This window comes from Rana temporaria, chromosome 4 (assembly GCF_905171775.1).
Source record: "Rana temporaria chromosome 4, aRanTem1.1, whole genome shotgun sequence".
Taxonomy (NCBI): domain Eukaryota; kingdom Metazoa; phylum Chordata; class Amphibia; order Anura; family Ranidae; genus Rana; species Rana temporaria.
This window is the reverse complement of record NC_053492.1, coordinates 329,163,857-329,179,878: the sequence shown is the minus strand read 5'-3', so window position 1 is coordinate 329,179,878 and position 16,022 is coordinate 329,163,857. Positions and strand designations below refer to the sequence as shown.

General features: G+C 42.3%; 1 protein-coding gene across 1 annotated transcript in view; it reads left to right on the top strand.

Moving 5' to 3' along the window:
• The window catches only part of CAPN9 (calpain 9), a 1,050,568-nt gene that overhangs the window by 903,438 nt on the left and 131,108 nt on the right, over positions 1-16,022 (top strand). Inside the window, exon 17 of the mRNA XM_040350717.1 lies at positions 9,147-9,225. Within this exon, the coding sequence (XP_040206651.1) occupies positions 9,147-9,225 (79 nt within the window). The remainder of the gene's footprint in view (positions 1-9,146; positions 9,226-16,022) is intronic.

Genomic DNA, 16,022 nt, shown 5'->3' with positions numbered 1-16,022 from the left:
AATATTCACAGAACTAATAAATAATTTGACCATTGGACTTTATACAGTTGTTTGTCATTATTGCTTTTTCTCTTTTTATCTGTCTTCCTGGTTCTCAAACTAACTAGTGCACTTCTAGTGACAAATTTAGTTCTCCACTTTTAGTAAATAACCACATTTGCACATTATTCACTCATCTACAAACTGAGTATTGAGTCTAGAAATAAGAAGCCACTTATTTTTTGAATTTTGAGGTCAAGATTTTTATTTTCAGCTTGTTCCTGACCACACAAAAAAGTATGCTTTTTTTTCGCAAAACATGTTTTTCCAATTAGGAGTCATCATTAATTTTTATTTTTTTAAACTTTTTTTAAACTTTTTTTTTTTTAAATGATTATCAATAATATACATTTGTAAACAATTTCAAATTTTTTGTTATCAAATTTTATTTTTTGAGTATATATATATATATATATATATATATATATATATATATATATATATATATATATATATATATATATATAATGAATATAAATGTTTCAAAAATTAAAAAAATAAAATATATATATCTAGGTCATAAAATTTAGATTTGTCTGCTTTTTAGCAAAATATTTTTTTTTTTGCAAAGACATTTTCATATTTATTTTTATTTTTTTCCCCCCAAAATATAATATTTTTTGATTTTTAATAGTTTTCATTATTTCCTATAAATTTTTTTTTTCTTTTTTGAAAAATAAAGCTTTCTGTTTCCATTTTTTGGAGCAAAATATATACTTCCCCAATTTTTTGGTCATTTTTTTAAGATATATAATTAGATATATAGATATATATCCAAATTCTTTTTTTTTTGTTTTGTTTTGGGTTGTTGCTTTTCTCACATTTTTTTTGGTCAAAATGTCAAAATGAACAACCAAGAGAACTTAAACAGTAAAAAATTTAAACAATTCACAACAGCAGCCAGTCATGGTGTGCTTTCACACTGGAACATGCCAAAATTTGAAGATGCACACATTCAGTGTCAATTAGCCAAATGTCATTGGTTCAACAGACAAATGGCCACATGTGCTATCTGACATCATGGGTGATCAATGTCTGTGTTTTGTGGGAGCAAACCCTTCCTCTCAACTACTTGAGGAGCGAGGAGGGGGTTGTACCCACAAAGCACAGACAATAGATATTCTGTGATGGCAGATAGCACATGTTGGCACACTGTATGTGCATCTTCAAATTTTGGCGTATTGATTATTCAAAAAGTAAAAAGGGTTGGGGACACGGCCCATCATGTCAATTATATTTTTAAAATTAGCTTCGATGACCATCATCCTTTGGCGCATATTGTCCATCTCCGTGCTGCACTCCAAAAGGACATTTGTAACATTCTGTTCCATGACAACCATCCTTTCCCGCATATTGTCCATCTCTGTGCTGCACTCCATTACCTGCTGAATAATTATTGCAGCACTTGCACGCAAAAAATGTGCAACACCATCTTCATCCCCTAAAAAAATAAAAATTGGACAATCAAAACTAAAAAAAATTCTCAGGCCTATCTACATATGTTTTGCCATATAAAGCAGCGGTGACACTGACCTGATGGTCTGCTCATTTCCACCTCCACAACTTCGCCATCTTCAATCACTCCTCCTTCTTCCACCACTTCACCCTCATCTTCCACGACTCCTCCTTCTTCAACCACTTCCCCCTCATCATCGACTCCTCCTTCATCTTCCAGAACTGCTTCATCCATCAATCCACCTTCTTCCAATTCGCCAAATTCTTCTTCCTCAACTTCCCCTTCATCTTCGATAAATTCTAAATCCAAAATGACTTCTTCCTCCTTTCTTCCTTCCTCCTTTCTTCCATCCTCCTCTCCTTCCACATCCTCCTCTCCTTACACATCCTCTTCTCCTTCCACATCCTCCTCCTCCTCCACATGGCGAGCTGGACGATTTTGGCCGTGTCTGGCCTTCTCTGCCTCCTCCAAATGCTGGCGTCTTCTTTCCCCTAAATAACACAAACCAAAAGGTATACTCATCAGCACACAGATATTGGAGAGCAGAAATCGCATACATTGCTTAGAAGAGGCTTTATTTTTTTATTTTTTTTATTCTTTCACCAAACCTAAATTTTTACAGACTTCTAGGCCAAGCTCAGATCCTGCCCCTTTTTTGCAAAGTGACACACATGGATGTCCCCCCTAAACTTTCTTTCTGGGAGACCCTACCAAAAAATTCACATTTATTTGGGAGACACAGGTGCTCTGCATTCCAGATGTGAAAACATCTGCTTTCTGAGCACTGTTGAGAATGATTCCTGTTTGCCTTTCACATTCTCTTAATTTGATTTGTCAGAACTAGCTTTTACACAATGTTTGCAAACAAAGTTTTTGGCCAGTGAGCCATGTCCAGGTGTGTTGTTCCTGAAATAACCTTGCATTTCTGAGAAACGATGTGATGTTACGCGGTTTACTAAGAACAATATTTGCAAAAGGTAGGTATTTACGTTAAACATATAAAATTTAAACATGTCTTCTAAAGTACAAGCAGGCCAAGGAGGCAGATGTCGAAATATACATGTCAACACATTCTTGCAGACAATTCCCCCCCCCCACAAAAAAAAACGTACTTTTCCGCAGAATTTTAAGGATCTTCTTCATCTGATGTGGCTCCCGCAATTTTAAGTCGGACCAGCGTTTCCTGAGCTGTTCTTTGGACCTGGTGACACCAAACATCTCCTGCATTCTCCTCGCCACCTTGTCCATAATGTGTGCCTTTCGGCGGTTAGGGGTCTTGTATGGCCCTAATTCACCATCATAGTCCTTCCTCCGCATGATGGAAACTAACTCCACCATTTCGTCGAACCCCATATTAGTGGCTTTGTATCTTTTTTGCCTGGACCAGGACGTCCCTGCCTCTGTCCCTTCACTTGCGGCATGAGAGCTTCATGCCCGCTCGTGTGACATCGCCATCTTTCCTTCCCACAGAGATTATGGGCATGGAAAAGAGGAAATGTTCCGCCATGGGCGGAGACGAGGGCGGCGTTTCATACATACGCCGAGTGTAGAGAATGCAAACAACGTGTTTTTACGTAGGTTACGCAGAGACTATTCGAGCGATTCCAGAACATACACAGTTAACGCCATATTTCCGTAACACATTGATTAGGGGCATGGCAAAGGTGAAGAGGGCGGCGTTTCATACATACGCGGAGTGTATAAAAGGCAAACGATGTGATTACGTAGGTTACGCTTTAATTAGTCGAGCGTGAGAATCGAGGAGCTAGAGAGACGAAGGTAAGAAATTTCAACATGGGATCAGCAGAGGCCTAGAAAATGGAGACCCATGGGATGGGGGTTTGGTCTGTTGGTTGCACCCTTTTAAGCTATTATGTCTCTTGGGTACCACAATGGTATTTTGGTATCCAAATGCTTTTGGACACATCACAAAATATAGATGGGAACAATGCTCTACCTCATTAAAATTTTGGAATGGTGTATTCAGATCAGGCCAAGTATTGTTCTGAGTTGGTTGGACAGAGGTCATTAGGAAGTGTCTTTTATGTCATCAATGCTGAGGAGCAGGATATCTACACATGAAAGAGTGCCTAGATGAATGCTCTCATTTGTAATAATTGGGTATGGTTATAGATTCCACTTATTTACTGCAATGTAACCAAAGGGTCTGCATGTATAAAATCACTTTTTGGGACAGCCAATGGGGAAGAGCTGTCCAGATTTTTTGCAACAGGAGACACTGTGTTTGTATTTATATCTAGGTCATAAATTTGGAGACACATATTCTATCAATGTCAACGCTGAGCCTTTTTAAAATCTTGTTTTTTTCTTATTTATGTTTTGTTAATCTAGACTAAACTAAGATCAATTCAAAAGGCCAAGCAATGGACCTACTACAAACCCAGGAATTTATCCAGAACTTGCTGGATAAATTCAGAGAGATAAGAAAGGAGACACAAAGCAGCGCCTTCTGAGCGTAGCAAGTGTATTTAATATTGGAAATTTATTAAAACATATAGATAACCTACTCACATGTCTGATGTAGGTAAAAGCATAGTCAATTATAAAGGGTTCATCCGCGGGGGTCCCGGAGAAGACGAGATGTCCTCATGCTGGCATGCAGTGTCCTAGTCCGTACTGCAGCGGCGATGGGAACCAAAGGCGCCCTCGGAACTGAAGTGCGCGGTACAGGTCTCCACTGTGTGCTGCTGTTGCTGCCGACTTCACATCCGGGCGCGGGGGTCTTCTCTGGGACCCCCGCGGATGAACCCTTTATAATTGACTATGCTTTTACCTACATCAGACATGTGAGTAGGTTATCTATATGTTTTAATAAATTTCCAATATTAAATACACTTGCTACGCTCAGAAGGCGCTGCTTTGTGTCTCCTTTCTTGTTGTTCTACAGATTGCTTCATCTGTCAGCTGGCAGCCGTCTAAGCAAGGCATCTTTTGGTTATTTAGTGCTGTGGACATTTTATTGATGGACTATAGTAATTCCATATGAGCACTATATTTTCACTTTTGGATACTCTCAAAATTTGTTTGGAGTTCTATTGTTCCTATCTTTTATCCTTTGTTTATCGTCTACAGAGACATTTATAGGGAGTGCGCTTGATACTATGTTTTTTTGTAAATTCAGAGAGATGCCCATTCTGTGGGATTCTAAGCAACCAAATTATTGCAATAAAGATTTACGAGCGGCAGCACTTGAAGAGCTAGCAAACTACATGAGAACATGGGTGCCAGAATGCACTGCCAACATGGTGAAGGATAAACTTGCCAACCTCAGGGGCACATATAGAAGAGCGTAAAAAGCTCACCAAATGAAAAAATCTGGAGCAGCAGCAAGACAACCAAAGGAGCCCAAGATGTGGTATTACAAACAGATGTCTTTTTTGCGGGATCAACTGGATGGCAGGAAATCGATGTCAAGTCTGACTCCCAGCCTTCCCTCCATGCTACCTTCCAGCAGACCTTCCCCAGATGACCACAGCCCTGCAGAGTCGGAAGAAGAGGGCCTGGCTGACAGAGAGGCAGATCTGCGACTCTTCACTGATGAGGTATAATAGTTTCCCAAATATTTCTGGGCTAAATAATTATTGTTGGATTATTGACTTGATATTGGAAAATAAAAGCCAAGCTGGGAAAAATATAAAACAATTGTGGCGAGACAAATAGGTCTCAGGGATGACAACTGCAGGGGTCAGAAGGAGAGTCTGTTCAAGTTAAAATGAACCAAAACAATATAAAATCAAGCATGAAAATGTGTGTGATTTGATTGGGATAAATATTAAAACATGTCACTTTTTTTGACACAGGAAGAAGAGACCAGCCAGGAGGTGGCAGATCCTCCAGTCACTGTCAGCCAGGCCGAAGGGGTCAGTGGCAGCCAGGAGGAGGCCGGGCCCAGTGGCGTACAGCAGGTCCCCCCGCCCAGGACAACCACCACCAGCCAGGCTCCTCCCCTCCAGATGAGGCCACCAGGCCGAAGGAGGCACTTGAGGCTTGTTGAGGAGGCGAGCCTCCATATGATCCAGGAGGCCAGTGCCATCATGAGGGCCCCCCTCAACCCCACAGATGCCTACAGTGCCTCCGTGGCTCACAATCTTAATCAAGGGGGGGAGGAGCAGAGGAGACTGGCAAAGGGCCTGATCAATCAGGTCCTTTGGTGGATGGAGAGGGACCTGCTGACCACAGACACTGGGCTATGTGACCCGGCACGGCTTGCTGAACACCATCCTCCTGCTGCCACATCATCCCCACCTGCAAGGGGCTGTGTACGGGTCCGTGGAAGATCCGCTGGAAGGCAGCCTGGAGGGAAGGCTGGAAAGAGGAGGAAACGTTGATTCCCTGCCTTCCATTTGATTCCCCACAAAAGACATCTTGTTTGGACTACCACAGTTTGGGTTCCTTTGGTTATGTGCTGCTGCTTCAGATTTTTTTTTGGGTGCCTCCTGAGGTTTGCTAGTTTATCCTTCATCATGTTGAAAATGCAAGTTTGCATGTATTTTGCTAGCTCTTCAAGTGCTGCTGTTCAAGTGCTGCCGTTCTGTTTTTTTTTTTTAATTTTGCATTTGCCAAAATAAATGGCTTTTTGCTTTATTTTGAAAACGTGTCTATTGTTTGTTATACTGTGGGGATTATTAGGCATCAAACATTAAAAACAAATACAATGGGTCATTTACAAAAGACACAAACTCCTTGGGGGGGGGGGACATTTGGTGTGCCAACATGGGAACATGGGAAACAATTTTAATCAACAAAAAAAATAAAAAAAATTGACAAAAAAAAATACAAGTACCAAAATGAAAAAAAAGGTGACATAACTAGAAACAACCAAAAAAAAATTGAAAAAAATGAACATTAACTAAAAAATAAAAAATGGAAAATTCATGTGGAGGACCACCAAAAAAAAAAGCCACGTCTGGGCTAGAAAACATTTTCAAACTTTTACATCACAAGCAACAAATGTCACATTTCAGTATGGGACAACTCAGTTGAAATTGCATCAGCAAGAGAACGGGTTTATTCTAGCAAGAGAACAATGAATAAAACGACGCAATAAACTGTTGTTTATTGCGTCGTTTTAGTCATTGTTCTCTTGCTAGAATAAATCTTTGAAATGACGAATGTGCCATATGCCAAAGAAACGCGAGTTTTACCTGAACGAGCGCTCCCGTCCCCTCATTTTGTCTGAGCATGCGCGGGTTTTTTGTACGCTGCTTTTGTGTACTGACGACCGAACATGTCCGAGCGGACAGGATTCCAGCGGGCTGTTTTAAAACAAGTCCAGGAATATTTGTCGGCTAGTAAAAGGCCCGGCGGGCAAATGTTTGCTGGAATTCTGTCCGCTCGGTCCTACACACGACCGAACATGTCTGCTGAAACTGGCCCGCGGACTAAGGGTCTTTCATTGTGGCTTGTGCTAATTGACCCTGTAATTGTGTGAAGGAGTTATGGTGATAATGTTGATTGTGTCTTCTGAGCTACAAGATGGCAATTCTAGCCTAAAGGTCATGTCTCTGAGTCATCTTGGCTGCTTAAAGGGATTAGTTAATTAGCTCATGTTAATTAGGTCTGGTCACAGGTGTATTTTCAGAGTAATATGAGCAGGATATGTATGCACCTCCTCTTTTACTGTATATAAGCCTGTAGTCTTTCAATAAAGATTGTGATTTCTGCTTGAACCTCAACACGGAGCTTCGTCTCGTATTTGGGGGAGAATTATTCGGATGGGGTCTTATTCGGCTAGTTGGAGTGTCTGGTAGCTGCCTTGTGTTCGGGATTGAAATATCCTAAACGACTTTAAACCCTCTCATACACGGGGTGACGTTACATGCGCTTTAAACACTTGCTGATAGCGCTGGAGGCTCCATTATCTGCTTTGGGAAGGGAACGTATACCTATCTTTACTTTAGATCTACCCCTGTGGCACAACCCCGTGTTTCCTCAATTTCTGAATTTTGCAGATTACTCCTTTTGGGAACACAGGGTACTTTTTACACTACATGATGTATATGCAGGGAATGTAATGGTCTCCTTCACAGATCTACAGAGCAAATATGAACTCCCCCTTACAGCATTTTATAGATACCTCCAGCGGTGTCACGCTCTACAGACTCAATTTGGTGTTACGAGCACTAAATTCTCAGACTACACACTGATTGGAATAGTAAGGCCACAGGGCCCTAAAGGTTTACCGTTTAGTCACATTTATTGGCTACCTCACTTAATACAAGTCCTCTGGAGGTTTGCAATAAATGGTAAATACTTATACCTGACTTGTCAGATGAGGACTGGGAGGAAGCGTTTGCCTCCCATTTAACAGTTTTATCGTCTTTTAATAACAAGCTTATTCAACTATACACGGTACATCAGTCTTACTTAACACCGGTAAGATTACATGGAATCCACTGTATTGCAAAGTCGGCATATACTAGGTGTACCAGGCAACGTGCAGACTTTGTCCATGTAATGTGGCTGTGTGCTGTTATTACTATATACTGGAAACAGGTGATAAATATCCTGTCTAAAGTTCTTTCGGTACCCGTACCATGTGATCCATCATCTGTCTATTGGGTATACTTAATGAAGAACACTGGCATAAGTTTAGTGGAGTCTGTCTGCTCTGCCATCTACTTGTTAATGGATTCAGATGGTGAATCAGATATTACCGTATGAATTGTTTTTTTGTTTTTTTGAGCATATGGGTTTAATGTGATAAGGTGTGGAACATCTGGTGCTCCTCCATTTTTAGGCCTCGTACAGACAAACGAACATGTCTGCTGAAACTGGTCCGCGGACCAGTTTCAGCAGACATGTTCGGTCGTGTGTATGGCCGACCGGACAGGTTTCCAGTGGACATTTGCCCAGCCGACTGTTTTGCAGCAGACAAATGTTTCTTAGCATGCTAAGAAACATGTCCGCTGGAATCCTGTCCGTCGGACATGTTCGGTCGTCTGTACAGACTTACCGTACATGTCCGCCCGGCTGCCATCCCTCGCATGCGTCGAATCACTTCGACGCATGCATGGAAGCATTGACCTTCCAGCGTTGCGCACGTCGCCGCGTCATCGTCGCGGCGATGGCGCGGACATGTCACCGCGCTGTCTGTCTGCGCGGATTTTTGTCTGATGGTGTGTACAACCATCAGACAGAAATCTCAGAGGGGACATGTCTGCTGAAAACGGTCTGGCGGACCTTTTTTAGCGGACTGTCCCCTCGTCTGTACGAGGCCTTACCGTTTATAGTCTGTGAGCAACTTCTTCTCTATTCTTAACATGTGTGAGAATGGGAAAATAATTATAATTATATAATAATTGCCCTGGTTTTTGTAGGCAATCGCTTTTTATTAGACCTGGACATTTAAGAATATACAACTGTAAACATGTACGGTACTACTTGTGTATTTATGTACCAAACACTGCAATTCTTTATGCTTATGTTAAGCGTGTTTGATGCTGTACCAATATGTTGTTTTTACATATTAGTCAATAAAAATACTTAAAAAAAAAAGATAACTTACATTTCAATTCCACAGCCAGCTATGAGCTTTCAAAATACCTTGTTGCTGATGCTGTCACTAAATACAAACCTAACTTTGATTTGCTCATCACTGTTTAAGACAAAAATGTACTTCATCTTTCAGAATATCTTTCTCCAGTATGATGCTGACAAATCTGGAACTATGTCTTCATATGAGCTTCGATTGGCCCTGAAAGCAGCAGGTAAAAACCCTTTTTTATATTGTTAATAGAAATGTGACTGCAATAAAAATGTATACATTTTAACTAGTACAAATCATGTAAAATATCTGTGATCAATTGAAAAACATAAACATTGTTTTAGAGGTGTGATTATATGATATTATTATGAAGAAATAATTAAACCAAAAATAAAAATTCAGGGCCAGATCCACAGTGAGAGTCCGCCGGCGTATCTACTGATACACCGGCGTACTTTCAAATTTCCTGTGTCGTATCTTTAGTTTGAATCCTCAAACCAAGATACGACGGCATCTGGGTTTGATCCGACAGGCGTACGCCTTCGGATCGTAGATGCAATACTTTGGCGTCTGCTGGGTAGAGTTTGCGTCGTTTTCTGCGTCGGGTATGCAAATTAGCTATTTCCAACGATCCACGAACGTACGCACGGCCGTCGCATTCTCTTACGTCGTCTCTAGTCGGCTTTTTCCGGCATATAGTTAAAGCTGCTTTTTTGCGGCGTATAGTTAGATTTGCCATGTTAAGTATGGCTGTCGTTCCCGCGTCGAAATTTAATTTTTTTTTTTTTTTTGCGTAAGTCATCCGTGAATCGGGATGGATGTAAGTCACGTCTAAGATTTAAAAATGACGTTCTTGCGACGTCATTTCGCGCAATGAACGGCGGGAAATTTCGAAACGGAGCATGCGCAGTTCATTCGGCGCGGGTACGCGCTTTATTTAAATTAATCACGCCCCCTAATCGCCGATATGAATTCCGCCGCCAGAGATACACTACGCCGCCGTAACTTACGGCGCAAATTCGTTGTGGATTTGAAACAAAGCCAAGTAAGTTACGGCGGCGTAGCGTATCTTAGATACGCTGCGCCGGTGCCGATCTATGTGGATCTGGCCCTCAATTTTGTATGGGCTCCAGTATGAAGTAATTAGAGGGTGAAATTAAATCTCCATCTGTGTGTCTAGATGGTATACTTCAAATCCCACCCAGCAATGGATTAACAGTTATATTGACTGGTTTTATTCTGTTTAATTCTAGAAAACATAGACTGACTTATTCCTGCACATATGTCAATAGTTCATTTTCAGTATTGTACATGTGTACAGGTGTTCTGCATGATCAACAAGAATACGAATGATATCCAAATTGCCGACGCGGGAACGACGGTCATACTTAACATAGGATACGCCTCATATAGCAGGCGTAACTATACGCCGGAAAAAGCCGAACGCAAACGACGTAAAAAAATGCGCCTGCCGGACATACGTTCGTGGATTGCCGTATCTAGCTAATTTGCATACTCGACGCGGAATTCGACGGAAACGCCACCTAGCGGCCAGCATAAATATGCACCTACGATCCGACGGCGTACTAAGACGTACGCCTGTCGGATCAAGCCCAGATTCCGTCGTATCTTGTTTTGTGGATACAAAACAGAGATACGACGGGGGAACTTTGAAATTATGCGGCGTATCCATAGATACGCTGGCGTAATTCGTTTGAGGATCTGGCCCATTAAAAACATTTATTTCAATAATATGTGAAATCTAGAATAGATGCATCAAATGTAAATTTGTTCTGCATAAATTAAATAACAGCAACATTTACAGTTTCCAAGAAACTAGTAAAACAAAATGGTGAATTTATGTAATTTTTATTTTATTTGCTATGTTTTTAAACCAATGAGGGGCTGCAATATAAGCCCTACCCCGAAAATAAGCCCTTGTTTAAAGTGCTGGTAAATTACTAGAATCCACTATATTACAGTAGTATATAATGTAAACGGTGTGGCCTGGATTCACGTAGCACTTACGCCGACGTATCTCGAGATACGCAGTGTAAATGTGCGCCGTCGCATCTGTGCGCCGTGCCCACAGAACTAGATACGCCTGAAAATAGGCTTCTTCCGACCAACGTAACTTTCCTACTCCGACGTATCGTGGGCGCATATTTATGCTGGACACCTCATTGCAAATATGCAAATGAGGGAGATACGTCGATTCACGAACATAGTTGCGCCCGGCGCATAATATATGCGGTTTGCGTTAGGCTTACGTCCGGCGTAAAGTTATTCCCCATCTATGAGGCGCAGCTCATGCAAAGGTATGGATCCAGGAACAGCCGTCTATTTTACGTCGTTTACGTAGTAGTACGTGAATAGGGCTGGGCTTAGGTTACGTTCACATCGTAGGCAGTGTTTCGACGTATCTTAGGGAGCAGTTTCGACGTGATTCTGAGCATGCGCACTGGGATACGTCCACGGGACGGCGCATGCGCCGTTCGTTTTAAGTACTTCTATGACGCTTGGCCCATCATTTGCATGGGGTCACGCCTCATTAGCATGGCTCACGCCCACTACCTCCTACGCTGGCTTACGCCGAGGAAACCCAGCGTATCTTTAACAGCGAGTGGGGGCGAGTGCTTTGTGAATCCATTGCTTGCCACTCTGCGCTAAGCCGCCGTAGCCTAAAAAAGATACGCTACGCCGGCATAAATATGCGCCAATGTATGTGAATCCGGGCCTGTATGTTTATGTGTGCCACATACCTTCTTATAGTCACCAGAACTGGTGTCCACTTCAGAAGATTTCCCCTCTATTACTATCTGTCAACAGTATAAATCCAAGAATTCCAAAAACACACGTATTATACAGTGAGATCAAACAAAATCTTCATATGTCATTCCACCCAGTGTCCACTCTACATTTTGATACTTGGAAGGCTTATCAGGAAATATGTGACTCTCATCCTTAGAAGTCAGATAACACTTTCTTTGTAAAAAGCCCCATGGTCACTGTGGAATGAAGCTTTGCCACTCTTCTCCAAACATCTTTCAGCAGTCACATGTATAGAGAGAAAGAAGGTTATTGTCATGGATATGCAATAAAGTCTGGCAGCTTACCTATTTCCATGTGTTCATTAGAGGCCTGACCCTCTTTCTGGCTGTCTTTTATCACCTTCCTTCCTGTATGGCTCCACCCCAGGCCTTCCCAGGAAGCCTATATTAACCACTGCACTGCTAGTCTGCTTTGCTGTTCAACCTTTGTTTGTAGCTTGTTTCTGTCTGCCAGTTTCCCTGACCCTTGGCCTGTTCCTTGATTACCCTTGTCTGCCTGTTGCCCCGACCTCGGCTTACCCATCACTATCGCTTGTCCTGGTTGCTGCTTCCCCTCTCTCCCTGCGGAGCGTGACCTTGGGGACCCCAGGGGTTGCGACCTGGATCCAGCTGCGGCGAAGGCCATCCTCACCACCAGAGGCTCTGGTGAACACAAAGCTCGGTCTTAGACTCCGCGCCCTGGGGAATCTTGGGCTCACGCTTCCTCTCTGATTGCAGCAGTCGGCCATAGGATTCACTACTCTGTGGTGCATCCCTGACCCAAACGGGGTGCACTTATCACCTGGCTACAGGTGACCTGACAGTTATGCTAGCAATAGTGTGAAATCCGCAATTAAATTTTAATCCGCAATTAAAAACACTTACAAAAAAAGCTGTTTACAGCACAATTCATCAGTCTACAATTCCCAGAATTCAAAGTAGTGTTGAATGCACATGCACGGTGATGTCATGACCTTTGGCTCTACCATATGCATTTCATCAGATATGACATCATCAGGAGCATAAAGGCCACACGGAGCAACTCTTCTGTGTATAGGATTCACTTAACGGGAAACAAGCTCTGCAGCTTTCTGCCTGTACCTTTATACATGAGCTTATCTTTTGACTGGACTTCTACTTTAACTTCCTGAGACACAGCAGGAAGTGGAAGTAAATTTGTCCAAAGTAAGGAGAAATCGCCTCTCCCCTTGTTTTAAGCATAGGGGTCCCCTTTGGAAAAGTTTCCCCTGTATGCCAGTTCTGGAGACAACTTTGATTTCCATGATTTTTTGGCATGGTGATAATGTTCACCAAGACAAAAAGAATGTGAATCTCTACAGCCAGGACACAGCCAAATTTTTCAAGAGTTTTAATGCTTTCACATTCCATCCAAAGGTAAAAAAAAAATCACTCACTCAATAAGGCCCTATACACACGATCAGTCAAAACTGATGAAAACGGACTGAAGGTCCGTTTCATCTGTTAACCGATGAAGCTGACTGACTGTCTGATGGGCGTACACACCATCAGTTAAAAAAACGATCGTGTCAGAACGCGGTGACGTAAAACACACGACGTGCTGAAAAAAACTAAGTTCAATGCTTCCAAGCATGCGTCGACTTGATTCTGAGCATGCGCGGGTTTGGAACCGATGCTTTTGCGTACTAACCATCGGTTTTGACCTATCGGTCAGGCGTCCATCTGTCCAATTTTAAAGCCAGTTCTCTTTTTTTGGACCGAAGGACAACAGTCCGATGGGGCCTACACACGATCAGTTTGGACTGATGAAACGGTCCTTCAGTCCGTTTTCATCAGTTTTGACTGATCGTGTGTACAGGGCCTTAGGGCCCTTCACACCTTCAGGTTTTGATCCATTGTGTTAACACACACACTCTGTTGCTAGCTAACTAGGGATGAGCCGAACACCCTCCGTTCGCACCAGAACCTGCGAACAGACCAAAAGTTTGTGTGAACTTTAGAACCCCGTTAAAGTCTATGGGACTCAAACATTTGAAATCTAAAGTGCTAATTTTAAAGGCTAATATGCAAGTTATTGTCCTAAAAAGTGTTTGGGGACCTGGGACATGTATCGATGCAAAAAAAGTTTTAAAAACTGCAGTTTTTCAGGAGCAGTGATTTTAATAATGCTTAAAGTGAAATATTCCTTTAAATTTCGTACCTGGGGGGTGTATATTATGCCTGTAAAGTAGCGCTTGTTTACTGTGTTAATATTACGGCAAACCTGCGTTACATCAGAGGGGGCGGGGTCACCCGTACGTCACTGGGAAAGCCTGGGTTTTCCTTTGCGTCAGAGGGGGATGTGACGGGTAGCCCCACCCTCACCTACATAAGAGCTGTCACTGGCTGAAGACACGTCATTCCCGGGGTGTCTCTGGTGGAGACAGGTGATGCGCAGAGTGCGGACATCTCATCGCTGGATCCTGGACCTGGATGAAGAGGAGATTTTCTGATCGCTGGACCCCAGAGAGGAGATCACCCGTCGCAGGATACCGACAGCGTTGGAGTGGAGACCAAGAGTGGATTACCACCGCTGGAATCTTTTTTTTATTTAAATGTTTTTATTTTTAATAAAGGACTTTCCCAATGGTGTCTGTGTTTTTTTTTTTACAATTGTTACACTTTCTTTGTGAAATGGTAGGGGTACAATGTACCCAATTACCAATTCACATAGGGGGGTGGGATCTGGGGGTCCCCTTTGTTAAAGGGGTCTTCCAGATTCTGATAAGCCCCCTGTCCACAGACCCCCACAACCACCGGGCAAGGGTTGTGGGGATGAGGCCCTTGTCCCCATCAACACGGGGACATGGTGCTTTAAGAGGTCACAGACCCCCAAAACATCCTCCCAATGTTGAGGGCATGTGGCCTGGTATGGTTCAGGGGAGGGGCTCTCTCGTCCCACCCTCTTTTCCTGCGGCCTGCCAGGTTGCGTGCTCAGATAAAGGGTCTGGTATGGATTTTTGGGGGGAACTCCAAGCCATTTTTTTTTTTATGAATGATTTTTCTCTGTATTGCCGGGAGCCGACAATTCATTATAGCCACAAGTGGTTTTAAATTACTTTTTTTCCTTTAGAAATTACACTTTTGGCAGGGACAGTCCTAAACATGGAAATGTTGCTTTACAGGCATACTATACACCCCCCCCCCCCGTACAAAATTTAAAGGAATATTTCACTTTAAGCATTATTAAAATCACTGCTCCCGAAAAAACATCAGTTTTTAAAACTTTTATTTGCATTGATACATGTCCCCTGAGGACACAGGTCCCCAAACCCTTTTTATGACAATAACTTGCATATAAGCCTTTAAAATTAGAACTTTAGATTTCTCCTATCGACTTTTACAGGGTGTTCCGCGCCTTTTTGAATTTGCCGCGAACACCTCAAATTGTTCGCTGTTCGGCGAGCAGGCGAACAGGCAATGTTCGAGTCAAACATGAAGCTCATCACAATTGCTAACGTGTTAGGTTATGCAGCCCATTTAAATGACTCAATGCACAGGAAAACACAAAATTCTGTATCTCTGTCTGTAAATCTATATACAGTATCTATATAATAATATACGTGTGGGGAGAGTCAAAGGGTGGTATCCCCACTGCAAGATTTAATGTTACCCCCTGTTTTTAAAATTTGAGTCTTGGTGGCAATAATAACAAATATGAAATAGAAATGATGAAACTACCTAGTAGCCCCTGGCAATTATAAAAACTAGACAGGGGTTTTAAATTCTAACCTACTCTATAAAAACAAACTTACATATATGTGAATAACTTAAAGGGGTTGTAAAGGAAAAAAAAATCCCTAAATAGCTTCCTTTACCTTAGTGCAGTCCTCCTTCACTTACCTCATCCTTCGATTTTGCTTTTAAATGTCCTTATTTCTTCTGAGAAATCCTCACTTCCTGTTCTTCTGTCTGTAACTACACACAGTAATGCGACACTTTCTCCCTGGTGTGGAGAAAGTCTCTTGAGGGGGAGGGGGGAGCAGGAGTGTCAGGACGCTAACTAACACACAGCTCCTTTCTCTATCTACAAAGTAGATAGCGTTCTGACCCTCCTGCTCGCCTCCTCCCCCCTCAAGAGGCTTTCTCCACACCAGGAAGAAAGTGTCGCATTACTGTGTGTAGTTACAGACAGAAGAACAGGAAGTGAGGATTTCTCAGAAGAAATAAGGACATTTAAAAGCAAAATCGA